We start from the raw sequence: 27,877 nt of genomic DNA, 5'->3' as shown, positions 1-27,877 counted from the left end.
TTTATATTTCCAAAAATCCATCCGTACGACACTACTGTTGCTTAGTGCGTACTACATCCTACGCTTGTCCGCATAGTGTTCTATTAGAAATATGAAGGAATCTCGAGCACAATGCAAATAAGGCTGCTATATCGCAAAGTTATGATCGCAGATGATACCACAGAAGAACGCAAAAGCTACCAAATCGCTGGAAATTGTCACTGGAAAATCCCTGCCACATGTCACACAACTCGTCTTCACCGAGCCTTACAGAAAGCACAACCGATGATAGGAAAACGCGAGCTATTCCGCTGTAGCTCGTTAGCGGTCGATCGTCTTTCGGCTGTCGTCCATTAAACGGGTGCAGTCGAACGAGGAACATTTCCTTCCCCAGGTTTTCCAGGAGCATCGTCATCATGTCGGTGGGCCGTAGATGCCCGGAGGGTGGTATTCAATCGCGTCACCTCCGGTTCTGTCAACCGAAGACCGACGAAGGATCCTCGGCTACCAGGGTTGTCGAGTGATTGATACGAGGTTGGACGGTGCCTAATGTGTCTTCGTGAACGACGAGGAAAGAAACGTGGAAAGGACCGTGGACGCGAGAGGGAGAAAGGACCACCCTTCGAGGCTTTAAGAGTGGAACGATGGTCCGGCGGAGGCTCGTTAGTCAGGGCCGTATCAGTCACCGAAAGCAACCCCCGATTTTTTGCCAACCAGTACCAAGTGCTCGGTTCTCCGCTTCGCTTTTGCCCGTTAGGACGCGTGCCCTTAAAACGAGCTAAATTGTCTGTTTGTTCTGGACTCCTGGTCTTGCTTGCCCTCTGTCCTGGTGCGGGGGTGAGAATCCTCTTTTAGACGGCCAGGTTTCCACGAAAGGATAATCTCGTTGTTGTTAATGGAATTAGCTTGCAATGGGAGAGGCGTTCGATTAATTATTAATCGAGTCTCAAGGAAGCTTAACTGATTAATTCCAATTTTTTGACAATTTGTCAGTTTCGCTTCGCAAGTAGACGATTAATGTTCAATTGTTAAGAAACAGGTGATTTACGTATACAATCGTTCATTATTATCGCAAGACGGCGTAAATAGTGGTAAATTTTAAGGCAGACTTAAAAAATAGTGTTTGCAACGTCACTGCCCTTTTCTACTCTTTATCTTATGATGTACATTAATGCAGCTTTGTAGTTGAAAAATAAAAAATATAATTCTTTCACGTTGGCGTTCCAAAAGCAACCAACGAACAGCCGAAGACCAGCTTCTAATTCAATCGAGTCATCGTAAGAAATAATTACGTTCAGATCTTGCAACTTCCTTTCATAACTTATAACACACGACATGTCATCGTAGATACGAGAGAATGCAGCCATAAACGTTTCTAAGCAAACCGTCGAATCGAACCGCGTTTATTTCAACGATGGCAATTAGATCCGCTCGTTTCTATCATCTCTATCGACTCCGCCCGTTTAAGGGGTTAACGTTTCCAAAGGGTTCTTGGCCATAGCCGCAGCTTTTTTACCCCGACTGCGAAGCATGGCTCTCGAAATCGATTTCCGGGAACCGAGGGACTTTTCAATGCAATTAAAAGCGGCCCCGTGGAGAACGTCGCGTAGCCACGGTGTTTCGATTCCTTGAACGACAGTCGTAAATATCGCTTAGGCGCCAGCCGGTGTCACAAATCAGCCTTGTGTGCGCTCTCTCGTAGCTACACCAACGGCTGCTGCTGTATCGCGCAAAACCTAGGAGACGAAGGTGGACGACGAAGGCCCGGTTTCGCTACGGAATGGGGGACTTCTCTTGGCTCTGTTGCACGACCATAGCCGAACACATAGACAAAGACAGAGAGGTCTCGAATTAATATTCGGTCGGCGATTTAGATTTAGAACACGAATTTGCTGATTAGTTTCCTCCTGGTTCGGACTATGCGGTCGGACTACGCTGCACCAACCGTCCTTCCATAAATGCTCGAGCTTCGGAGAGGGGTTGTTCTCTCTCTCTCTCTTTCTCTGGCTTCCTGACTCGAGATTTAGTCTAACGCGTGGGTGGCTGAACTTACCAGGGGTCAAACGCTTCAGGAGGGACATTTGTTAGCTTTCTCCCCACTGCGACAAGTGCGCCGGACACGTCTTAATATATGCATTCTACGAACGATGAACACGACTTTACGACTTGTTCTCTTGTGTTGGTGGCTGCTTTGGAAAATGAATTTTGGGCTAGGTTTTGGCCATTTTTATGATACGGGGGCGAAGGGTTTTACGGAACGAAGATATAGAGGATTGTTCTTGTTCGGCATTGTTGAAACGTGGATTCCCTTTTCAAGGGAAGCTCGTTCTGTTCTTCTTACAGCAACGTCTTTTAATTTTTGCATAGGTTCCACGGAAGTTCAGTTATTTGTTTTAGTCTGTTCCTTTTATGTACGGTGGCTCATGAAACTGTTCGAACACTTCTAGAAAACCTTCGTGTCTATACTGTATGTATTATGTGAAACATTTAAAATTTCATCTTTAATGAGACACGAATATCATTATTATATCAAGAAACAAATCTGCAGACCTATGACAGGTGATACTATCATCGTAATAGAGAGGAAAATTGGGATATTCGATAAGTTGAGAGTAGAAGATCCATTTATCGTTTGAGGAAGTTGATACGATAGAAGTGCCATAGAATTTAAAAAGAAATATCCTCTTCTGTCTATCTCCATTTGTTATTTATTTTTTCTTTGAAAAGATGTAGCTATTTTAGATCTCACGGCCATAAGATTAGAACATCAAAGCGTCGAAACGATATTTCTTATAACAGAGAAACATGAAAATAGATTCTTCCGTGTACTATATGGCGGAGGCCGCATAAATGGCGACATTAGCCACGGACAATTAAAAGGATTCATCAGTCCGCGGCGCGGAAAATAATGTCGTAAATTAAAGTGGAAGTGGACTAGGAAAGTCGAGCAGGTCAAGTTTCGAAGGGTCGAATTAGCGACATCCTGCCGGTTTCTAGCCTTAACCTCACTCCCTCTCTCTTTCTCTCTCCCTTTCGTCTTGCTCCTTCTCGTATCCTGCAGGATATCCCTACTTGTCTCCACGCCACGGGGGTTCTTTTCCAGCAGGATTAAATGGAGCGCCTAGATGACCGATGCTCGTCCTCTAGCTACGATCCTCTCGCGATGGGACTCGAGGGGTGGTTAGAAAACAAGATAAAACGAGGATAAAGCTCACTTAGAACCTTCCTCCCTTCGCTACTGACAACGACACGGGGGTGTCCTGCGGCACTGACAGCGAGAAGCCTTTGTTAATCCACAAGTCTAATCGGTCAGATCGCTTCGCTCGAATCTGTCCTCCTCTTTTGTCTTTGTATGTCTTTCTTTCCTGAAAATTGTGCGTTACACGAGAAAATTTTGGATCTAGGCTTATCTTTAATTTAATGTCATGAATTTCCTACCGATTTTATTCGCAACATTAAACGCATCGCATACCTGTTTTCTTTATTCGTAAAGAGATTGTAGATACTTATGAAATCTTATGCTTTTACGAACGTAATGAAGCAAATGGAATTTAAACGAAGTTTAGTTCCACGTACTAAATATTGTAAGAAGTAGGTGTACCATACTTCAAATATTTCATACATTTTTGCATGTGCGCGTTGCGTAGATTTTCGTACGTTGAACGTTTTCGGTGAATTTTCTCGCAGATCGAAATGCTCCATATGTTTCTCATTAGGCAAATAAAGATCGCCATTGCTCGTCAGAGTCCCTGGAATCACAGTATTTTCATATTTTACATTTTCTTGCTATATATGATATAGTAGGCGAATTAATCATTATGAAGAAAAGAAAGGGAATATTTTTTCAACATAATGTTCGTGTCTAATAATCGTATAAATTGTGTACGCGCGTGAGATTCATATTTATGATACCGAAAAAATAGTACAAGTACAGCTCGTATTACGAGTGGAAAAGCCGAAGGGGTTAAAATACAGCGTTCTTGGGGAACGTCTGCTTAAATCGGGCGAAAACCACGTTTGTCGTTTAATTAACCCGTCGATCGGGGATCCATTAGCGGGATCAGAGATCCTTTCGATTTTCTCGAAACACGTAGTCCCGGTTGCGGGACCGGGAACCGCGTGTAATGCTCCACTTTTAAGCCCCGATTACACGCGCAGCCAGCTTCCAGCTTTCTGGTGTGTAAGAGGATTATATTTCGACTTTGTTGTGGCGCTCGAAGACGTTCGTTAGCGAAATCGTTACGGCGACGATCTTCTCCTTCTTCGGCAGCCGAGCATCGTTAGAGCCACCCAAAACGCGAAACCACGCTCCTTGGATTCTCTAAAATCCATCCTTTCCGCTTTCCTCTCGTCCCCAACACAGTACAGTCAACGATCTCTCCTTCTTGGTTGATTATAACAACGAGAATTCAATTTTCTTCTATGTCGTTTACGCGAAACGCTTACGCAAGTGCAAAAATTAAGATGCTGTTTCAAATTTAATCCTTCAGTCGCGTACGATTTTCGTACATTTCTGTGTAAGATCGCGGATCAAATTTGTACCCTGTCAGCCATAAATATTTAGACGTTTGACGGTATCAATATAAATTGTATGCTCTCCGTTGCTTTAATTTTCTCATTATCTTGTTATAAATTGATTCGTATAATATTTGCCGCTTATAACGTGAAATTCTGTAATAAATGTAAATAAAATAAAATTTGTTGGAGTTTTGAAATAATTGTAAGTAGGTTTAGTTCTAATAATTATGACTGGCAGTATACCTCGTATAAGTTTACCATAAGTGGCTTTTAATGCGATACAAGAATGCTTCCATCAAATTCACTCTTTCACTGTGGAGCACGATGGAAAATATACATTTTTTAAATCTACGTTCTTTGTCACGACTCATGAATCGTATTTCCATACGAAGAGTGCGTATCAACCAATAGACAAATAATTATTCGAAATGCCTATAAAACAATCTTTTGTAACATGATTATTGCGGCACACCATTCTAATCCACAGTGAAAGGGATAGCGGAATAAATAGAACGCGATTTCGGCGCCGCCCTCGGCTACAGGTTTAAGAAGGTGAAGGAGCATTGACAGATTAAATCGTGCAGTTTATGGAACGTGGAAAAATCATTATTTACTTCCTGCCGGTGATCCGAGCGCGGAAGAGCTCGAAGCATATTCGAGGGTGGATGAGGGTGACTCGTCGAGGGGTTGGGAAACATCAATCTTTCATTCACTGGACGAATTCGATGTTATGAATGAAAGTCGTGCCAGTCTTTTAATATAATGTCGCGCCGCCTGTCCTCGGTGTCTTAACGTGCCTTCGATTTTGATCGAAGACCTACGAAATTTCGCGTGCTAGTCGAATCATGTTACTCTGATATTGGTAGAAGATTTACAAGTATTGCTACGTATCGGTGATATTGGACATTTTTGGTCTAATCTTAAAACCTTTCATTGGGATAGATAGATAAGATGTTTTCTTGACGTTAGTTGGAATTGTTTCTCGATTCTCTGTTGTTTAATTATCCCGATCTGTTACTGGTCTTTAACCATATATGAAACAATTTGGATGGATATTATAATTTAATGACACACACACAATATATTCATGTAATTAGTATCTAAATTTCAGTAGTATTACTGATATTGTTACTGAAGTTTTACAAGTATCGCGTTTTGTATTGGTTTGACGTGTAATTTACATTCGATCTTAAGTTTCTGTATCTTCTTATTCGTAAATTCTCAATCGTAATCATTGGAAGATAGCTGACACGTATATCATTTATCCGGACCGTACGAACGCGAAGTTTTCATCTCGAAATACGAACGTATTAACACATTTCGCGTTGATTGAGTAAAAGTACATCCATTACACGCGAAATTCTGCCGATTTAATGTTACCCTTTAAGGAGATTTTCTAGAAATATCGCGATTGAAAATTACTCTGTAGAAAAATTTGAAATCAAAATTGATAAAAGAAAAAAGAAAAGAAATACTTTTCTGTGACCAGCTGTTTTAAGTGATAAGATAAAAAAGGCGTATTTTTACGTGACCGACGCGAAATGTGTTAAGACAAATTAGATCGTACAGGTCTGTCGTCGAAACTCTCCTGGCGGAATGCTTTTTCTTCAAAATTCTGATTGCCCGGAGAATAAGTTTCCCAGAAAGACATTTCGAAGGGATTTGATTTTCTGGAACCGAGGCTGGAAGCTCGTCGATCATCCGATTTCACGGAGCAGTATGAGTTTCCTGCAAGCGTCCCGCCCAATTCTGTTTTTTCTCTTTTCGCCGATTTTTACCCCGTGTGTTTCTCTTTTTTCCCCCTCCTCGGTTCTCCTTTCCCCATCTTACTATTAAGCCGATCTCCCTCGTTTCTGTGTCACGGCAGCTCTTCCTGCGGGACGTCCGACACGGCTGTCCGTGTGTTCTTTTGATTTATCGACCTTAATTAGTCGAGGATTCTATGAAAATTGCTAATGCGCTGCCCCGTCGCGTTTCTTTGCTTCTACCTTGTATGCGTCGACTCGAATTTGCCACGACCAGTTAGGACTGTTTGTCAAAAGCCTCGAATCGATTCCTTTTAACATCTTTGGCCAAACACACGAGAGAACATGAAATAGGAAATTATATTTTTCTCCACTCGTCGCGTGACGAATAGAATTTAGATCGTCGTTTTCTTCTTTGCGCTCCAATTTTATTTTCCCTCTCTTCCTTAACATCTTTTGCATGATCGATATGGTAAAAAAAGAAATTTGTTACTGAATTTATATTCTTCTTTCCTCCTTGGCAATGATAGTTTCTTGAGCAAAAGGACGAAGAAAGTTAAGTCAAGTCTAAAATTGCAGTCTTTCCTTCCACTGATAGCTTTTTCAAGTTTTTGCAAGTTGCTTCTTGGCGAATTAAGAGATTCTGTAACCGACGCAATATCTCGGACGCGTTACTTGAATCAACTTTCGGACCCAGGTGCATAGTTCTCCGGAGGATTGCGACTCCCTTTCGTCTTTCTATCCCTACGAAATTTCCTAATTAATTTCGAACGTAGCAGCGTCACGGTGTAATTGATTTCGACGATAATAATCGATCGGTGACAACGTGATCGTTACTTTGATTACTAGCGGAATCTTCTCCGAAGTTAGATCCAGCGATCGATCACGCGAGGCTTAAGAAATCATTTTTGCCAACCAATTACTCAGACGAATTAGTTATCAAATATCGGTAATATCGAATACGATAGTATCGAATCACTCGCTTCTTGTATTTCAAAGTGTTTTACTTTAGAATTCTCAAACATAACGACGAACGCTCGAGTAATTTGAAATTTTTGATCGACAGAGTATAACAGAAAGGAAGAACAAAGGGCAGAAGAACATTTCTCTCATTCTTCGCTGAGAAACTATTCGTCGTCTTGTCGAAAATTACACGGCCAATCGCATCGGGAACTCGAAGAAAAGTTCGATTCGTCGTCCCACGAGGGATTTCGACCCGGGCCGTTTCCATGCACGCGATAAAATCCGAAGGAATCGGTGGTCGCCTATGAAACTTCTCGAGACTTGATCCCGTCCAAGTTTTTGTCCCCTCTCAACTATCCGTTTATGGTTTGACTGCCCTCGGATGGCACTTTAGGGAAATACAGGAGGAAAGCCACGCTAGCGTTTGGCTCTATTGGCAACTAGTAGAGCCTATTGTGTATTATTAGCCAATAAAACTCACTTGCTGTTTGCTCGAGACACGCGTGAACGATCCTTTGAATTCCTCTTCTGGTTTCCCAACCATTTCCATTCTCTTTGATGCATTTCCTTTTGTTTTCCCACTTGGTAATTCTTCTCTTCTACGGTTTTAAGCTGTCCGCTTAACCCTCGAACGATCACGGATCACATTAGGACATAATATAGGCGATTTTGGTCATTTTTCTGTCTATTGACACAAAATGGTAGGTTTTAGAAGTTTATTTTCACATACACGTAAAGTAGCTTTCTCTCGTTTTTATTACAAAGTACAACGTTTTCTTACGAAATTTATCGAACACTGGCTATCAGAGGAAATTTTTAACCGTCGACCGATGTGACGCGGTTTAAGTAATTAACTAGCAAACAGCTCGGTTCGCTAATTAGGCAAAGAAACACGCTGGTAGGTAAAATAGAAAACGTATAATTAAAAATATACCGTGTCCAGTTGAAGGTTTTATTCCAATTATGGATTAGCTTCTTTTAATATAATGTCACACTTTCGTGACACGAACTATAGAGTTAAGATTCGACACATACAGATTATGTTTCTAACAAAGTTTAGTGCCAGCTTTAATTTCAGCTTAGTAACTTTCCGAACGGTATATCAACATTTTTCGAATTGAATAATAAAATGTTCTGCGCCAGGCACAATGTGACGATAGTAAATCGTTCATCGTCGCTCAAGTTGCTACTAAAAGGATCATAATTACACCGGTAACAAGCGGTGCAATCGTGGATTTCGGTTTGTAGGAAGTCGTAGTGGTTTCCAGAAAGGAGGAGAGGGTCGATGGAACAGCTACTCCGAATGAATTCAAATGTCCACCCTTGGACCTCCAATTACGGAACGGTGCATGAGGGTGCACGATAGGATCGTTTGCTATCGAGTTTAATCGGAAATACGACGAACCTAAGCTAATCAGGGATGCGTAGGGCTGACTGAGAATCACCGACTACCCGGGACACCCCTTTTCCAAGTCTTTTAACCCTCTCGTCGTCTAGTTCTGCAAAATCACCCCTTTCGAAGATCGATCGGTTACATCTTTCTGAACTACACTGAAATTTCTCTTACTTTCAAACTCTTTTTCGTTCAATACCTTGTATTTTCATCTTCATCGAGCGATAACGAGACCCTTGTAAACTCACAGTCAGACAGGACATCACAACTACTCACGGTTCTTCGATCAAGTTAAAGTTTGGCCTGTTCCTTTTTACAGGATATAATAATAGGTGAGTCGTACGATGAACAACATTTTTCATGCGTTTCAAATTCCCGAGAAACGTCTCTCCTTCCTCGAAAGAATGTTTCCTTTGCTTCTTCGAAGATCTTTTCGCACCTTTCCATCTAACTCGCCTCTGATCTCTCCAATGAATTTCGAGAATTTACAGTGGGCTAGGAAACCGTGTATGCAGATCCGACGCATAATTATTGCGGTATTTCCAAACTCCTGAAAATAGTTACTGATTGGAAGAGAAGAATTTACGTAAAATTTGATCGTAACCCGAATACAAACTTCGAATACGATGGATCAGTCGTTCGCTTGATAACTTCCATTGATTCTCGCGTTTCGTACGAAACCAACGGATGTTCTGACATGTACTTGCGAACAAGAATGTACGACAAATATTTTTTACAAGCTTCGTGTCCCCGAAGAAACGCCTCTCCTCCGAAAGAACGTGTTCCTTGATCGTCCAAGAATCTGGAGACAGGCTACACCTAGTTTGGGACAGGTCGTCGGCCGCTGGGTCATTGTTCGAGGGGTGGTTGGTGTTCTTGCAGTGTGTTCACGTGGACGAGCGCGATACCACGGCCACGGAACTCGTGGTAATTAGGGCTGTGGCGGCGCAGGGTGGTGGACATTCGAATTCATTCGAGGTCAGAGCGTTCCTCGTGGGGGTTTACCCTGCAGCCCCTTTAGCGGAAAACTGTCTGAACATGACGTAACGCTCCTGAAAGCCGGGCCGGATAGGAGCTGTTCGGCCTGGTTTTTGCGCTGTCCGGCCAGCAACAATGGCCGCTTCTTACGCGGCTCTGGTCACCGTATATTATTAATTACTGTATTAATCTCGCCGACCGTAAGCAATCTATTATACACGAGGATAAGAGCCACCGAGAGCCACGGCAGCGTCGTCGAAACGCCCACACCCGCACCGTGTCTCCCACCCTCTTTCACCACCCCTCTGATCTGGTTCCTCTGTGACTTTGTAACTTCGACGCTCGAGGGGGTGTCGATGTAATCTGACCCACGCTGGTGTTAACGAAGGGTGGCTTCGGAAAGGGTGTTAAAGGAATCTTGAAATTGGCCGTGGTGTGACCGCCTCACCGGTACTTGACGCTCTTAGGCGAAAGGGGTGGAGTTAAGGGGATCGATTCCGTGAAGGTGTCGGAAGGGTGTTGCGGTAGATTCTACGCAGATTGCTTTCTTCGTTTTTTTTCTCACTGCGAGTGGGTTTAAGAGGATTTTTTGTTAGTTTTGCCTTCCTTTTTAATTATTTTCTTTCAACTACAGCGTGGAATCTAAATAAAGATTCGTCTGCGTATTGCGAAGAATGTACTTTACTCTTCACGCTTACTCCACTTACATCGCTGTACTATCAATTTCGCTGTAACAAGAGTATCGATTACCAAGTCCTTTCGAAATACCGGTTAGAAAGCAAGTAAGATTTACTGCTCCTACTCGAAGGCAAAGATCACCAGAGCTTGCCAGATACCTGTCTGAAACTCCAAAATCGTAACACCCAGTCACCTGACAAATTCTCTGCAATTCCGCCTACGAAATCGATATTCCTTTAATCATATTCCTCCCTTTGCGTTTCAGGTTTGTGCGCGGCGTGTATGCTGGTGAGAGTGGAGCAAGAACGTTTGGAGAGTCTCAAGTACGACAGGGCGACGATTTATATAAAATGCGTGGAGGATAACGAGGATACGAAGTTGGAAAACGATTTCGAGGTGAGGGATGGAATAAAAATCCATAGATTCGATCGTCTGGAATTCGGACGAAGATCAAGAAGGGACGGACGAAGGAGAGAGGAAGAGAGCGCTGGAAGAGTAAATTATTCGACTGGAGACGGAGAGACAACGGATTTTTGTTAATGGGCCGACGTGCCGAGTCACCAGAGTGTCTTGAAACCGGTCCATCGTTTCAGATTGATGTCGGTCGATAAGGAGATTGGCTCCATCTCATTCATTTCACGATAATAATCGTCATTACGTTTTCACGACCTTATGGCCAGCTGCTTCATCTCTCTGCTCGTCCTCGCGCTCTTTTATTTTTCTGCGCCTCTCGTTGCTCGTGTCGAGCATCGAAACGGTATCGGGGCGTCACGAGCCCGAGAATAGATGTTCAAAATGACGCGCACGATTTCCTGATGTTCAAATAGATTTTTTAATTCGATCGCAGGTGGCGGCCAAGAGACCAAAGATGGAGAATACGAGGCCGTCGAGGACTAGGCGGAACTTGAAAGGATCGCACGAGTTGAAAGTATCGTCGGAGATTACGTTGAAGGAGCTAAAGCTAATGGTAAGCGTGTATTCTTTGATGATTATACGAGAGAAGTGTTTTCGATAAAACTGACTTTGTATCATCGTGTGTTTCTATTACCAAAAACCATATGAATAAAAGATTCCATATTGTAAGTGTCAATTATGAATACCAAATTTAATAGTAGACGATTAGTTGCGTGGTCCACTGAATATAAAAAATGCTGCTTTATAAACGGCGTATAACGTGACTACCATGTTTCTATGCTTAAAAAATCCTCGTCCGTTCGATCGAACAAAGAAGCAAACGAATTCCACGATAATAGAGATTCTTCCCGTCGGCATTTCACCAACTAAACAAACATAATTTGCTGAATTTTAACGCGTTGCCGGCGATCGATCGTAGTTGCTGTGAATGACAGTGATCGCGGGATAATTGAATGAAAATTGCTCGCAGCCGTTTTACGAGGGCTGACCGTTTCCGACGAGGTAACAGCGAAGAGGAAAGAGAAACCCTCCTAAAATCGGACACCCTGTAAGCAGGTTGTTCGTTGGTTCGTTCAGTGGACGAAAGTAGTAAAGCCGTAGTTATGGCTGGTTAGCATATGCCCGAGCTCCGGCAGTGTGCTTAAACTATTAAGCGTATTTATATTGCGAGGCTGTGGCCATCTCCTTCTCCTTCTCCGAGGCCACCGGCAAAAACCCGAAAGAGCATAAACCTCGCGCTAATAACAGGCCTTCTCGACTTCTCCACTCCACTTCACTCCACTTCGCTCCACTCTGGCCCTTCCATTCCGGTGGCTGTTCAATTCTATCTTTTCCTCTCTCTTTCTCTGCGTGTCTCTTCCTTGCTCTTGTCACGTGTTTTCGCGTAATTTAGTCATGCGAAAGCTCGCATCGAGAGCTTGGAAAGGCTGATTGCAACCGGTGGATTTGAAGGAACTTTTCGCCATGAATTTAGATCTATTTCTTGGAACATTCAAAGTCAAGGGAATGGAATATTAAAATAAGAGTTTTGTAATTCTTTAAACCGATGATATTGGTAGATGGAGGAATCGCGCGTTATAAATTGTGGATTTTTCTTTTACGGTCGCGTAATTCTTCTTCGATGGATAACTCGGAATTTTTCAAATCTCACTTGTTTTATTATCGTACTCGCCGCTGCTGCGCGAACGTATTTATTAATACTTGTAGCTCGTGACTTGTAAAATGTTGCATTCGAAAGTTTTGCCAGTCAAAATACAATGTTATCACATGGTCCGGATAAAGAAACAGGGCTCGTATCTTCGGAGATAAAAGTCACGACTTCTATTATCTCGTTGAAAACCATCCGCAAGAAGGAATATCTAAAAAGATGTATTAAAATTACAGTTTGGCCGGAAACTTCTGGCAGGCACTTATGTTTTATTACGACCACAAGGATGAACAAGAGGAGCAATCTACCCTGAGTAGCAGTCTCTCTACTATTCACCAACGGGTTAACGAATTTTTCTCCACGGGTTTCCCGCAAAAAACCACGTCGGCAAAAAGGACAAAACGTAGCTCGTCTCAGTTTTACCGCAATAATTGCCGCAGCCTGCCAGTAGTAAAACTCTTAAATTTAAGCCGGCGTATCTCTCGTGTCTGTTCGAGGGGATCGTGCCTAGGTCATTTTCCAGCTAGCGGAGGATCCAGGCTGATCGATGGATCGTCGAACAGTCGAAGATTAGACGATACCGGTTGGAAAGTATCAGAGGCGGACTAAAGGGTGCCGGTTGTTGGTGGATCGAGCCGCGTTTGACAGAAACGACAGTTGTTGGTGTTTTTATCGGTTGGCAAAAATGCACGAATTTCATGGTCGGATGCGGACAAGTCGCGAGCAAGCAAGCAAATCGGGACAATAGCCGGTGCGCCTCGGTCGTCGATCGTTTTACGTAATCGTCGTAACGCCGATTGCCACCTGTAAATATTACTTTCTATCCACATTCTGTGTCACTATTCTTGCTTCGGATCTTTTGTGGTTTCTTTTGGAGCTGAGAAAGGATCGGCCTTTTTTATTTTTGGTAATTATAAAGCGAGGAAAATCGATATCGTCCGGCAAAAGAAAATGAAGACTTTGTTGAGAAATTGTATCAGGTTCGCGCACATGCAGGGATTAGTGTTTTTTATTCTTTTAACTGCGGAAATAGAAGAATCGATATTGTTTGAAGCTGAGAAGAAAAAGTTTCTTGAAAAAGCCTCTTCAAACTGTATTGTATTGTGTTGACGCGTACGCAAGGATACTGTTCTTTTTTTGTTAATTTTATTGTGTTCTAAAATATTATTCGTTTTATTCCAAATATAGGAAGGAAAGGTAAAAGACTGGTCGGAACATAGGGCAATCTTTCAGCTTCTTCCCTTTCTACTTCGCAACCTTGTTAAACTGATCTCTATTTATCGGTTTGGTCGAGCACCTCTCGTGCCCAGAGAAGACCTTAACGAGGAAGCATCGGTTTCTTGACCCAACCAATCATTTCTCCTCTTGCCTCTGCTTATTTTTTTCATTTCCTCGTTTCCCCACGGTAAACGCTGGTATTATCTCGTAACTTTCGTCACTTCAACTTCTCGATGGAGTTCTTTGTCAAGGTTTTCAGGTCTCAAATTAGGGCTTACGAGAATCCTCTACAAGATCTACAGTTCGATGTTCGAAGATTGTTCTTCGACCAACATTTTTCCCGAAGAAATTTTGTTTCAGGAACGTCCGCTCGAAGATACAGGATGTATGTTTTCTAGAATAAAAGCTGTGGATCGAAGATTTATCGAATGTGGGTGTAACGGAACTAATTTTTGGAATTTAAAATCAATTTCACAGGAGACATTTGTGCCACGTCACCGTCAACTCAATCAGCCCACAGAGATTTCTAAGTCCTACAAGAAACCGTCCTTCCGACACTCCATCTAAAACCATCAATGGCAGAACGCCATTCAGCTTTAGCCCCGAGAGTAATTCTTTTTTGTATTGTTTGCTTCGAATTCCAAAATTACATCTTTTCATTGGGCTATCAATTTTTCAAATTGCTCTCGTAGCTTTTTCCTCCCTTCGTCTAACTTCTATCGTATTTAAAAGATGAAAAGTTTCGCTCGACGTAAATACAGTCAAAGTATAATTCTTTTCTAAATCGTTCACTTCGCCTCGGTCTTCCTCCTCTTTGCTCTTCTTCCTCTTTGCTGTTGCTGCTCTGGCCGGTTACTCGCTCGTAAAACAGAAACCTGCACGTTTACCCCGGCACTGGGGAAGTTGGTCCTCGTTCCTTCCTCGAGAAGTTGAACGGAGGGTAAACGCGAAACCGCTTCTCGAACGCGGCTTCCACAAATTAAGCAATTACCCGGACGCATGCTCCGCGATTCCGAGTTCGAGACGCGGTCCTTTCCTTCGGTTTCTTTTCCCTTCTCGCGGTCCGCTTTGGAGTTCGATGCGCGGAGAAGGAGGTGCACAAGCCGCTGGAATTTTCTACGTTCTTGGAATTTGTTGCCTTCGCCAATCATTTCCCATGGGTCACGTTGAGAGTATTTTTACGTTAACTCGCCACTGCCACGCGAACTTTATATGTTTTCTCGCGATAGATGGCAATATACCACGCCATAGTAAGTATTTAACTTTCGAAAATTATTTTATCGTATGCAGCCATACATTTTTGCGTTTCTTTTCAGACGATGCAAATTTGCGGTGCTGGTCCCTACGATCAACATTTGATGTTGGGCGAACACGAATTGACCGATCACAGCCAGAGTCTTGCGGCGCTTGGCATATTTCCTGGGGCACTTCTCACCTTGAAGGTAGGATAATTCGAAAGAAACGCTCGTTAATCGAATATATTTGAAGGAATTTCCTTTTTCAAAAATTCATTCGATTTTTAGGAACACCACACAGAGATACATTTACGCTAACGTTTATGAGACATCATTTAGAAAAGCGCTACGAGCTAACTCGCATTGAAAATCGTTTCTTGACTCCAACTTCTTCTAACGCGTTAGAGAAATCATACAATTTTTGCTAAACAAATCTTTCTCCTGTCTGTAACCCTCTCCGAGTTAGCTTCCAAGCAACTGAACCTCAAAGGGTGGTTCCACCCCTTAAACTCGAATTACCCAAGCTAAAGAGAAATACTCGTCTAATATCTTTGGCTGTTCTCCGAGTCTGTAAAGTGTAATCCGAATCGAGCTATCCGCGACCTTTTCTCGCGAGGAAATTTCCCACGTTGCTCGAGCACGTTCTACATGGGAAAAAGCGTGGAAAAATAATCAAGAGAAAAGATCCTTGAATCGCGTACTCAGTCAGTTCTTTGATTGGCATTGTCACTTTTTCGTATCGGCTTCCTTTAACCGTGAAATTTTAACGCAATTAACGAGAATTTCCTTCGTAAGTGACGCAATTGTTTCGCCAATAAGACAAACCGTAAGACCATCTCTGTCTGTTATTTTTGGTATCTCATTCCTCGCATGGAAGCATCCGAACAAGACCCTTCAGGATCGTTCGAAGGGTCCAACAGGCTACAAGGTCTGCGAGGAAGCCGAAATGCGATGCTTCCTGTTTTCGATTTACACAATTATTTATCCAGTTCGTATATTTTTCATTGTACCAACTTTACTTTAATTTAGTTGTAACATTATGGCGAGGTGAAGTTTCGGGAGAGTCCTTCTTTGTTCCTTTTGTACTATTTAGTATAATCATTATCACAATTATACTCAGGGGTTTTTCGTATGAAAAGAGGCTTTCTTGCTCAATGAGAATTATATTCAGACGTTTCTTAGCTATGATTCTTAACTATTTACGACTGCGTACGCTCATTCTCTCTCATTTTCTACTTTTTTACGTTTTTTTTTTTCACTCGACGCAGTTATTCTTAGAAAACACTTAATCGAGTCTGAGTTTAAAACCCTCGATAACTGTATACTCTTTATTCGCATGATAATTTCAAATACTTTTGCACCTGCGGAACAAGTATCCTTCGTTTGCGTATCCATCGTTGTGTTCTTGATATGTTTCACATAAATTCTAACATTATCGTGGAACGAATATCATTTCAAACAATAAGAATCTCGCGAGACGAATAATACTCGAAAGAATTAAACAGTCTTACATATTTTCTATCCACCTGAGTTTCCTCGTACCTGTCGATGTTTGCGAACGTTTGGTCGGTAGTTGGAAATCAATTATCGCTGTCGAAACTGATTGCTAGACTCGAGTGATTATGTGAAAAATCCGGCAAAGATACGATCGACGTGAGGCGAGTAGTAGCGTGGTCTGGAGAGAGATAGAAAGAGAAGGAGAGAGGAAACTGGGCGTGCTCGACAAGTTCGATAAATAGATAGCGGTACGTAAATGTGTAGAACCGGGCATAACTCGCGGCTTAGTCAGCCATCGCATTCGCCACGGCAGACCGTGATCAATTCCAACTTTTTTCATCCTGGACAGACTTTTTCCCGGTGAAACGGCGGATTAACGCATTAGCGGTCCCGATTTCAAACATCCTAATTCCTACGTATCGTTTGAATTTTTCTCTCTCGACGTCGATCAGCCCTGACAGACCACTTTGTCAATCGATAAGTTGATCAGAATATTACAGAATCTCCATTACGTTGATTCTCCATGTTATTTTCATTTAGACTCTCTACACGGTTACTTGAACGTGGTATTTTAACATGGTTGAGCGATAATTTCCTTTCGATCGTTCGTCTTCCACGGCGTTTCCTTTTCACCAAATTTCGCTGTTTTTGATCAAGTGGATTTTGTGTGGCGAAGTGTTAATTGTAGTCAGGGCGATACGTTTGTCGTGGAGGGGGGAGGGCAGCGGACAGTGACAAACAGGTGCAATTTAGATTTAAGATCTAGCTACCGTTTCCTTTAAGCCGGAGACAATGGATAACTAACGCCGGCAATGGTCCAAGATAACGGGAAGACCGCCGATTTTGTCTTGGGATTAGTTGAGAACGTCGCCTCTCGAGATTAGATGTGTTAATTGGCCTCTTACCAGAGGAACGTTACCTCCGGAGATTCTACCTCGAAAAATCTTCCTTATCCGCTGAAACGCGCCCGATAACCACCCTCTCGATGCTCCAAAACGCGTGTCAACTTTTAATCCTGATCATATACGATATTTCATTTCAATCGGTTCGTCGCTGATAATTTTTGTTACGGTTTCATACATACTAGCTAAAAATATATCTACATTGGTGTAATTAATAGAAGCTTGATCTTGTTTTTAAATCGTCAATTATCGTAGATTTTAAACATCGATGGATCATTGAATAATCTGGATTGCTATGAACCCATCTTCCTAAACCTACCTGCGATATAGTGAGCGTTTCGTCCAAGATCTGCAAGTATGGACTCTTCAGTAAGGCTCTCACCTAACAGACCGATACCTTAGACAGGTATTTTCTACCTGCGATATAATTCGCTTTTAACAAAAATGAAATGATACGCCAGTAGGTGGATATCCAAGGATTGAAATATTTCTCGAACGTATCGTCGTTCCAAAAACGGCTAAATCAAAAAATACGTCGTGCGCGACTGATCCCTTTTGCATCGATAAAATGGCAAAAGACAAGTTGATATAGCAGACTCGCGATTCGAGAAACGGAGGGATCTTAAAGGGATGGTAAGTCATGCGAGGATCCGCGATTCTGCCGGCTGCATATCTGGCAGTTCGCGCGGTCCACGAGGATCGAAGATTCAGCCAAAAATTCGGCGGACGTGGCCGCCGTTTTTGCCGGGTCAAAAGCTGTCGCCGCCGCCGCAGCCGTCGCTGGTCGACGAAAGAAAAATTCCTGGTCCGTTTGGGACGCGACACCGCCGGAATAATTCCGGCGTTCCTCGACGGTTCTTTCCTCCACGGTTCACTGATTTTATGAAAGCAACGTCCATGCCAAAATTCCACTGTCTTTTAACACCGTTGACTTTCTCGAGTGGATTGTCAAACGGAAAATGCCAGTGACAACGCTGGAACGCGTCCTTTCACCGACTGGTTTCGTTCACCACGCGTGTACCAACTGCGAATTCTAATCGCCAACTTGTATAGAATCCAGTTTTTCGAGGAACTTCGGCGTAGAGCAGATGGAACGCGCGCTTTTCGTCGTGATTAGTAGATAATTACCATCGAGTCGAAGACAGAGTTGGATAAAGTCCGGTACAGGTTTCTCTAAGACGTACATGCGTCTGCTGAAATGTCTCAGGGCAGTTATCTTTAGACGCGGATTTTTATGCAAATTTCTGTTTACTCTATGGACACAGCTAGAGAAATAGAACTTAAATAGTGATTTATTTTACGTATAAAATGTATGTACCTTTAAATTTAAAGATTTAGTTATATCGTATTCGCTTAAACGATCGTTTAAACTTGTTCAAACTTGTGCATTATTTTGATAATTTACATGGCGAGAAAGGTTTATCGATGAGCTATCAGTTTTAATAAAAAGATGCACGCAATTTACGATTCAAAATTACTCGTCGATAAACCTGTTCATTATCGTTATTAAGTAACGCTGGTGATTTAGCTATCAATGCAAGAATTTAAACGTAAACTGCTTCTTGATTGCAAACTCTATTAGACGACGGTAGTACGAGGCACAGAACGTGTTAATGATTAGCTAGGAAATCACATTGATCGATAAAACATTTGATCGATGAATGAAAGATTTATCATCGGTCTCTGGTTAAAAATCACTCACCTGACGGTGAATTCTTCGAAATGGACGCCGAGATAGGTTCCGCCTTGGAAGCCATAGTAAAATGAATTTCTTGCCACGATCCAATACGAGCGAAGGCTGCATCGAAGAAACCCAATCAGCCCGGTGAATCATTACCGGTACAAATTAACCTGAATTCCCCGTGACGCGGCTGCACCGTAGCTCGATCTGAGTTTTATCACGAGGATTAGAGTGGCTTGCTCCCTGAAGTGTGCAGCCCTGGCAAAAACAAATCCGGTATCGCCGGCGTGAAATTCGTTCGACGATGCAACATATCTGGCCGACGCGTACCGCGATTCAACCAAATCAAACTGGACAACTTACCCACGTATGAAAATATACATTGGGAAATTAAATAAAATTCTATAATACTCTATAAAAATTCGAGGCGAGAAACAGCGACGATGAAGAAATTAAGGTGATTAGAATTATAGAATAGAGAGTAGAATAGAGAGACAGAGTACCAAGATTCCTCCGAAGCATTCGATACAGATTAAGTCTCATTTTTGTACATTTACATTAGCAGAAGCCTGAAGAAGGTTTACGATCGCTTTATGCGTATATTAGTTAATTTTGTACCAGACGTTTCTCGTCGTGTTGCTGACAATCATCTATTCCGTAGCGTACGTTATATTTGTTCAATGCTCGCCTCAAATGCAGTTACGTTTTATAAAATTACGCTCTTCTTTCGTACTACTTACATTTACGCCTTTCTTTAATCGTACTTGCTTAATCAACGAATTATTCTATATCAGCATTCGTATGACAGATGCACAAATATTCTCGCGTCAGAATTACATAAAAAACCAGGCAAGGTACCGTGGAAGAAGATCGGAAAGATTCTTGCCCGGTCATCTTATATTCCCTTCGAGTTGTTCGTTGCTAAGTCAACCGAAAATCTTGCGTTCTTCGACGAAATCCTGTTCGTCCAGAAAATTTGCCTTCGTGGGAAAAAAAGAAGAGCAGCGCTCGCAGAGGTTTTCAGTCGAATCCGTGGAACGTCGGCGGTGCAAAAAAAGTTAGGAAATTTTCCGGCGCGGGATGACTGCAATTATAGCAAGCGGCGCAGTGTCGAGTTCGAACACAGGCTATCGGCCCCTGACGGTCGATGTAACGACAGTGATAAATCCTTTTAAGGAGCGTCTAGCTGCTTTTAACGGTCGACAGCACGCTATCGTGGCTGTAACGTGACTGAACAATCCGTAACCGAGAGATAATTGTTCGCAGTTATGCGGATAACCATGGACCAATCCGTTGGCAAGAAGCTCCTCCGCAAAGGCGGGATTGTTTCGCGAAATCTTGCGTCGTAAAATGTTCTCGTTCGCGAACGCGCGACTCCCGCCGCGTAATCATATGAAATTTAGTTAGCCGACAGATTACTGTCCCTCGGTCTGGCGAGCAAATTGTGGCTGGCTAATTAATTCCAAGCCCTAAGCGAGTAAACTGGGGTAAGCTACCAAAGAAAGATGACAAAAAGAAGCATGGTTGTCGATGATTTTCTCGATGTGATGTACATAGTGGTAGGATGATGAAAGTAATTTAGAAAATTCGTATTTAAAATTCTAATGGATCAGGTGGAAGAAGAAACTTCATGCAGGGAATATTGTTAATGGCCATTTTCATCGTACACGAGTTTGTCCGCTTTGCGTGCGATTTTAATCGTTCAATGTTAAATTCCCATTTAATTTTATGGATCTAAGCTACGATATTTTTATTGGTAGTTGAATTTCCTTATAAATAAACTTCGTACAGAAAGAGAGATCTGATTTTTCCCATGTTTTCTAAGCGTTGAAACGCACAATTGTACATGCCTAATAACGACTCATAAATTCACAGAAATATCCTGCGCACAAATACGTCTCCTACATCTTCGTCAAAGAGATTCAAACAGAATCTGACATATCTTTTTCTACGTTTATCTATAACCAACCTGTCAAAAGAAAATCGCTATAGTCCACTCTGAAAATCCCTCTTCGTCCTTCGACTCTGAGTGTATGAAGTTAAGGTGAAATTAAAAAGCTCCAACGATCGAAACTATCACACTTACTATTCCAACTATCGAGTTAAGAATCCCGAATGCAACATTCTCGTACTTCGAAATGAATTTTACGAGGGACCATAGAAAAATCTCTTCGCGGAGGTACTCTTGAAACGACATTAATCGATCTTCTTCGCCTTCGAGCGGCGATCCGGCTACTGGAATAGTTGCCAGTGCGTCGTATATTGAACGATCAACGACGGTAGCGACCGGCAGCTACCGGTTCAGAATCCTGGAACATACAATGACTGGGATGACTTGCCGGCAGAATCAGCCGCGGAACGTCTTTCGATACATTAAATACCGCTCAGTCATCATTCGTGCAGTAATTCAAGGTCGCGATTACAAAGTCAATACATGCTGCCATCTATCTGCATCTCGACATCATGATTTTTCCCCTTTTCCCTTTTCGTCGTGGGTATTTGGCGTAGGAAGATCGTTGATGAACGTCGTTGCTTCTCTTCGCGCCCTATGCCGCTTTTTCTTCGTCCCTACTGCGTCACTTCCGGTCAAATCGCGCTTCTTCGATCGTGTTCCTTCGTACTATCTCCTTCATCTGTTTGTCTTTAATTTCTTGGTAAACTCTTTGTACTCTTTGGTACTCTCGTTCGTGCTTTCAGATATTGATCTAAACGTTTATTTTCGTTTTTAACGTACAGAGTAAGTCAGGTTTTTACGTGTGATTCTTGAAGCTTCTGCTCGTAAAAATGTGTCAAAGAACGCGTCAAAGAATGTCTTACTTGTGGGTATTGTAATACAGAGCTATATTTTTAAATTAGGAATACTTACTACCGAAGTATCAAATATTTTCTTTCTTCTTCAATATTTCTTCATCTGCGTATTTTTATAATATTTATACAAATACTATATTTCTACAATTTTTTTAAATACATAATTCTACAACCTACATATCGAGCACAACGAACGATGAACATTGTGTTCGTGGGTCTCTCTTGATTTCTACGATATAATTCTATAACTAATACGCGGAACACAACAATCGGTGCAAGGTCGTAAATTTCTGTCTATTTCTAAGCCGAAGCTTCTGCAACAATACTGCAGCAAATGTCCACAATAAAAAAAGAAAAAAGAAAGAGATAATATCGCGATATAGAAAACCCATTCATTTTCAGAAATTCGTCACGTTTAGTCATCGCGTCAGAACGTATCCGTCCTCTCTGAACATCTTACAAAGTAAACGGTGTAAACGTTGAAAGGGTTAATCAACGTCGCAATTAAATCTGGATCGCACCCCCGCACACGAAAACGTACGAGATTAATCGAGCTTGAATACAAGAATGAGAGCAACAGAGTACCCTTACAAAGTCGGCTCCGGCCGTTTCCTCCTTCCCCTCATTTTTCCCGATTTTTTTGCGATTCCTCCTCACTGTGCGCCCTCTCTTCATGGCTGATCGACCGGAGTCTTTAGAGTCGGTCGGTCGAGTCTCCAACGGGCGGCAGCCGCGTTTGATGTCGTGTGACGAATGTCCGTGTTGGACGCGCTCTCCTCTCTTTCTCTCCCTTTTCCCTTCCCGTTTCCTCTCTTCACGGACATTTCTCTCTTCTTTCCTCGTATCTCTCCGCTCTCCTCGTTCGGCTCACGCGGGATTCTTCTCTTTCATACGAATTCTCCACTTGGCTGCCCCAACTTTGTCCAACTTCTCTTCCATATTTTCGTTCCGATGCATCATCGATCGTAAAGTTTCATTTGCAGCCGCGTGGCAAGTATCCAGTGGTTTCGCTTTCGGAGAAACAGGTGCAGGTGCGTCGAGTTTGAAGGATACGAAGTTGCGTAAAAATCCGTTGCCGTCTATCGACGAGTGTTCCAGCAATGTTTTAGCTTTTCAAAGGGCTGGAACGCTTAAAGCGATTGGAAATCAAACACGTTACTTTGGAAGTAAAATTCACGATCGCGAATGATACACGTGGAAGGTAATACGATAGTTAGAAGGTGATCCACACGACGCTGAACGTGTACGTTGGCGAGCATCGACTTGGTTGAAAAATTCCTGGCATGACGAAGTACAGCGTTTAGACGAATCAGAATCGAGTACCGTGAAAAATCCTCGTCTACCGGGAAGAAAAAATTGAATGCCATCGAAGAAGCGACGTTAAGTCCGAATCTATACGTCCGCGGTACAAGCGATCGATCGATCCACCGGTGGAGCAGCTTATTTCGCAGTCGATCCGGTCGCGAGTTCCTTTTTGCCCTGCCTTCGGATCGTGGTATAAAGGGCCCTATCGGATGTTTCTAATTTTCTGTTGGCGCGCCTCCGAACTACCTCGCGCAGCTCGCTATATTGGAATCTGCGAGGAAAAAGAGAAGATTGAAAAGGGGAAAGAGACCGGGGATCTTTTAAAAATTGAGACTGAAAAGGGAAGAAAAACAGGGCGTTCGAGTGTGACGAGGAAATTTCGAAGTGGAACTATTTGCCTCGAATAAAAGAGAAAAGGAACGAACCATTTCCCACTTGACGAAGGAGATCCGGTGATCTCGAAACGATTTGAATTAGGATTAACAATTAATATAACTTTTGAACTTTGTTATTTGTACTATAAATCCTATAATTTTCTTTAATGCACTTAACTATCGTTCATGATTTTTATCGTATAATACGTGGAACGCTAAATATTCGACGATATCAGTCGAGGATCAAATATCTCGCTACGTTATAACTAGATTATTTATGCAACTACGGAATTTTGCAAAGATGATTAACAAAGCGGAATTCGGCTAGCAAATTGTTGTTTTATCTATCGTAACAAATACTACGCTTTGGATATTTTACATGTCTATACATTTTTGTTCTGTGCGGTATTGCATCTTCAAGTTTCACGTAAATATGTCGTATCCCGGACAAAAATTGAGAATTTATCGTAACTGTGACTATCGTCGATAGCTAATCAAAGGAACGTTACGAGCCTTCCATTCTATTCGCTCGAGAATCGTTTAGAATGTATAAGGACGATCGTTTCCGTTTGTTATGAGGCGAAAGAGGTTCCAGAGGATCTGGAAACGCGGCGGAATTCCGCGAACAAAATTCTACGCTGTTCTCGAGCATCTTCCGACCGAGAATTTCATTCTTGTGGCCCGCGGCGTTGCGCGAACTCGGACGAGCTCTCGGGATACGAGCAATAACGAACGATAAGTCGTGTTCGAGAATCAATAAAATCATCGTAAAGCTTTCAGCATCAGTCCCGGGAATCGTATAATTTAGAGGAAAATACACTCGGCCGGGAGCTGGCGGAAATGTTTGTTCGACGAAGACCATCCATTTAATACCAACGATCGTTTCGCGAAACTGGTATCGCGTTTATTTTATTCTGTTCGACAGTTAGAAATTGTATTTAGTTTCTTCTAGCGAATAATTGCGAATCGAACGCGAACTACGTCGTATTCGTTGGATTGAAATATCAACGCGAGGATAAAATTGTTGGCGATAATATGGGAAGCTTCTTCGGGGAATTGAAATCCAAGTACAATTTGTTTATGATACGAAGCCGATAGATCTCGGAGAAGCCAAACCGATCAAATCCGTCTCTTTTCATCATTTTCATGATTTCTTCGTTTTAAAAACTTGTTTTAAAAATTGAAGTCTCAGAAACGGTGCTAAAGAAATTTTATCGCAAGGTGAAATATGTCGATAATAATAAGTTTGAACAAGTGTTGGAACATTTTTACGACCCACTATGAGTACCGGTGTAGCAATTGCGTACTACGCACGATGAATATTTTCATAAAAAAGATTGAAATATATGGAAGAATACTATCGCGAGACTGTGTACTCCGCAAAATGGAAAATCCTCTTTCGCAACAGCAAAATAAATTACTACGATATACCAAAGTATCTCGTAAGTACCTCGATGTTCTTCAACGAACATCCTTTCGATTAAAAAAACGTTCTACTAACCGCTTTAAACTCTATCGCGAATAGAGTCGTCCCATCTTTTGGCGCCACTAAAAGGTCGCGACGATTACCGAGCCATCAGAAGGCGGAATCACAGCTAAATACTCGGGCTAATAACAATGTTCGACCGGATGAAATCGTTCTAATTACAACGCCCGGTGAAAATTGAGCCATTATTAATCGGCCACTTTTCGTTACCGCTACAGGAACATTGTAGTTGTAAGCCCGAGGGTCGCATCTCGTTTCTTTTTTTTTTCATTTGGCCGGAAGACCGGTAGCCAGAGATCAGTAGCCGGAACACCGTAATTATTATCCTTAATTGTCGAGCCTTTCGAGGATAAGATCGAAGAAAGGGTTCGAATGGGGGGGAGCAGCGGGGAAAGAAAGAGAGGTCCTCTCGAGGCTGATCGTCCTGTCCGCTCGATGGCCCCTTCTCTACGCTGGCCAATCAGCGACCCCGGTACCTTGACTCCTGGACCCTCTCAGAAATAAATCAATTAAGCCGATGCAGGCTTAAAAGGCATCGTCATCATCATCGACTTGGCCTTCCAACTTGAAAATAATCGAGCGAAGCTGCTTTAAAGAGGAACAGAGAGCAGATCCTCCTGTTCCTCTCGCGTGTGCCCTGATGTTAAAAGGCATCGAGTATATTCACCAGCCAATACCGCTGATATCGCAATCAACGATCTTGTGCACGCGGAGAAAAATCGCGAGTATGATTTTATAATACACGGGATATTTGATGGCTTAATAACGTCTCGGCTGGACGGCGAACGGAGATGAAGGTTGCGTGGCAGACCTTTCAGGATTAGAGCCAGGGAATTACCGAGAATAAATGCAACGTGCTTTCGCTGGTAATGCACGAGGAAAGTATCCGGCCATCTTGAATATCTTGAGAACCCCATCTCTCCAGATCTTGATGGAACGTGGCTACTATTTAAAATAAATCTTACTGCGTGTGCTAATGGTCGTAGGTACATATTTGGATATCGGCCGATTTGCGGTGAGAGTATCTGAAAACTAAATTAAGCTACGAGGTAATGAGAAATCGATAAGGAAAGACAGCGGCTATTATCTTCTTATGGGATCGATATATTACGAATTTGAATTATACGCTGAAAAGTGTAGCAACCGTATGTGAAAGTTAAGTACGTGATTCGTCAATGTAGCTTTAAATGTCAGTGTTCGAACGAACAGCTATGGGTTCAGCAGAATTGTTTCTATCTCGCTCGTGGCTCGCCAATTCAACTCGAATGGAAATTAAAATCGCCATCGAAGGAGATTTCGAATTTTGAACGTAATCGAGAGGATGGAGCCGTTTGATGGCAAATTCTCCGGAACGAGCAAATTGTTTTCTGCGGTTCCTTCGAAAAATAAAATAGGCGAGACTAGAACTAGAAGTGTGGAAAATCCGAGAGAACGTATTTCAAACGTTAACGAAGGTGGAATTTTTGATACAAAATAGTTGAATCGCTTCCTGGACGTGCCTCGTATTTGTTATAAAACTGTTGCTTCTTTGCGCCAGAAATATTGCTTAATCGATATTATTTTCTATAAAATAGTTTCTAGAAGAAAGAGGACAAAACGAGATCAAGTAGAATCGGATCGTCTGTCGTCAGACAAATTTTGCAACTGTCTCGAATATCGTTTCGTAATCTTTTTTGTACACCTGTTACTATAACGGCCATATGGAATTTAGGTGTTGGCGATTGTAGAAAAATGTTTCATTTTCGTTGAATGTATCGAAGCATGAAAAAGCAAAAGGACGACGGTGTCGAAACGATCGATAGCTTTCTTCCTTTTTAACGATTAGCGATCGAACGCGTGGCTCTCGATGTTTGCATTTCACGCGTCACGATCTGCATTTCGCGCGATGCAATTTTCTTGCAGCGATTCGCTGTACGAGAAAGCGAGTGTCGAATCGGTCGCAAGAAATTACAACTCGAGGGACACGGAGGTATCGAACGCCTGGAAGAAACGGGATTAATAGACACGTGTCTCGTCGGTGTCGAAAGAAAGGGAAGTTTCGTTGGGAGCTGCAGATACTTGGCTGTCTTTGTGGTTTCTCCACTTACTGTCAGATAGAACGTATATTTTTGGAGATGTTTTGCTCGTCTTTATGTGCGAAACGTTATTTGCGAAGATTGTGGAATCACGATAGCGAAGAAATAAATAATTATTCGAACAGGAGGATTATTTGGAAAAAGTTCAGAAACACGGAACCAAAGAAGCGAGAGAAAGGAATCGCAATGGACTAGCCTGGAATTTTTCATCGACAAATTCACTCGTGGTAAATTCTCTCTGCTGAATTTTGTAATTCATATTACAAGAAAAGTTATTTGCAATCGTAAGATCGTGGAGGCGAGATTGAACGAGAAAGACACGAAAGGAAACGATTATGGTTTTCCATATTACAGATAGATAAATTACAGTTTGCCTGCCTTATAATAAATTCGATTCGTCTTCGTGGCACAGATATTTGCAACGATCGCGCGATGATAACTCCGAACAGCCAGCTACCGCTATTCCGGAAATAACAGAAAAATAAAGCTAATATTCTCACCCCAATAGCCACCGCTGAAGGGTGGCGTACCCCCTTGGAAATTCGGTTTGCCATGAATTTTTCGATCCGCCAATTCCCAGCTGCGTCCAATATGAGATTCGTCCCTGGCATACGAGATGTTTTTTTCTCCGCTGTTCCACCACCGTTCGCACCCCCCCGGTCCCGTTTTTTTGTCAGCTCGTTTCGGTCACTCGCGATTCTCGCCTTCCAGCCTAAGTTAATATTAATGGGGATATTTATGGGCGTGGGTCAACGCTGGTCACCGCGAGAGTACCACTGATAAAAGGAAATCTGAAAATGCCATGATTTATGGCCGCGCCACTGTTCCAACATCACCCCCGCCCCACCTTCTTCATATGCGGCATCGAAATTTCCCTTAAACGGTGAATAAGTTATACGGTGGGTGCTGCATTCTTCCCTCGATCCGCATACATCTCGTTTTGCTTCGTAAATTCTTGGGAAGCTCGCGAATCACCGGTT

The 27,877-nt window shown here is 42.5% G+C and overlaps 1 protein-coding gene across 1 annotated transcript in view; it reads left to right on the top strand.

Annotated features, from left to right (window-relative positions):
- The window catches only part of LOC117242985 (ubiquitin carboxyl-terminal hydrolase 48-like), a 75,400-nt gene that overhangs the window by 27,055 nt on the left and 20,468 nt on the right, over positions 1–27,877 (top strand). Inside the window, exons 14-16 of the mRNA XM_033510067.1 lie at positions 10,520–10,650; positions 11,102–11,221; positions 14,851–14,976. Coding sequence (XP_033365958.1) covers positions 10,520–10,650; positions 11,102–11,221; positions 14,851–14,976 — 377 coding nt within the window. The remainder of the gene's footprint in view (positions 1–10,519; positions 10,651–11,101; positions 11,222–14,850; positions 14,977–27,877) is intronic.

This window comes from Bombus vosnesenskii, unplaced genomic scaffold (genome assembly GCF_011952255.1).
Source record: "Bombus vosnesenskii isolate JDL3184/JDL3185 unplaced genomic scaffold, Bvos_JDL3184-5_v1.1 scf7180000013265, whole genome shotgun sequence".
Taxonomy (NCBI): domain Eukaryota; kingdom Metazoa; phylum Arthropoda; class Insecta; order Hymenoptera; family Apidae; genus Bombus; species Bombus vosnesenskii.
Note: the sequence above shows the minus strand (reverse complement) of the source record. Positions and strands in the feature narration are given on the sequence as shown.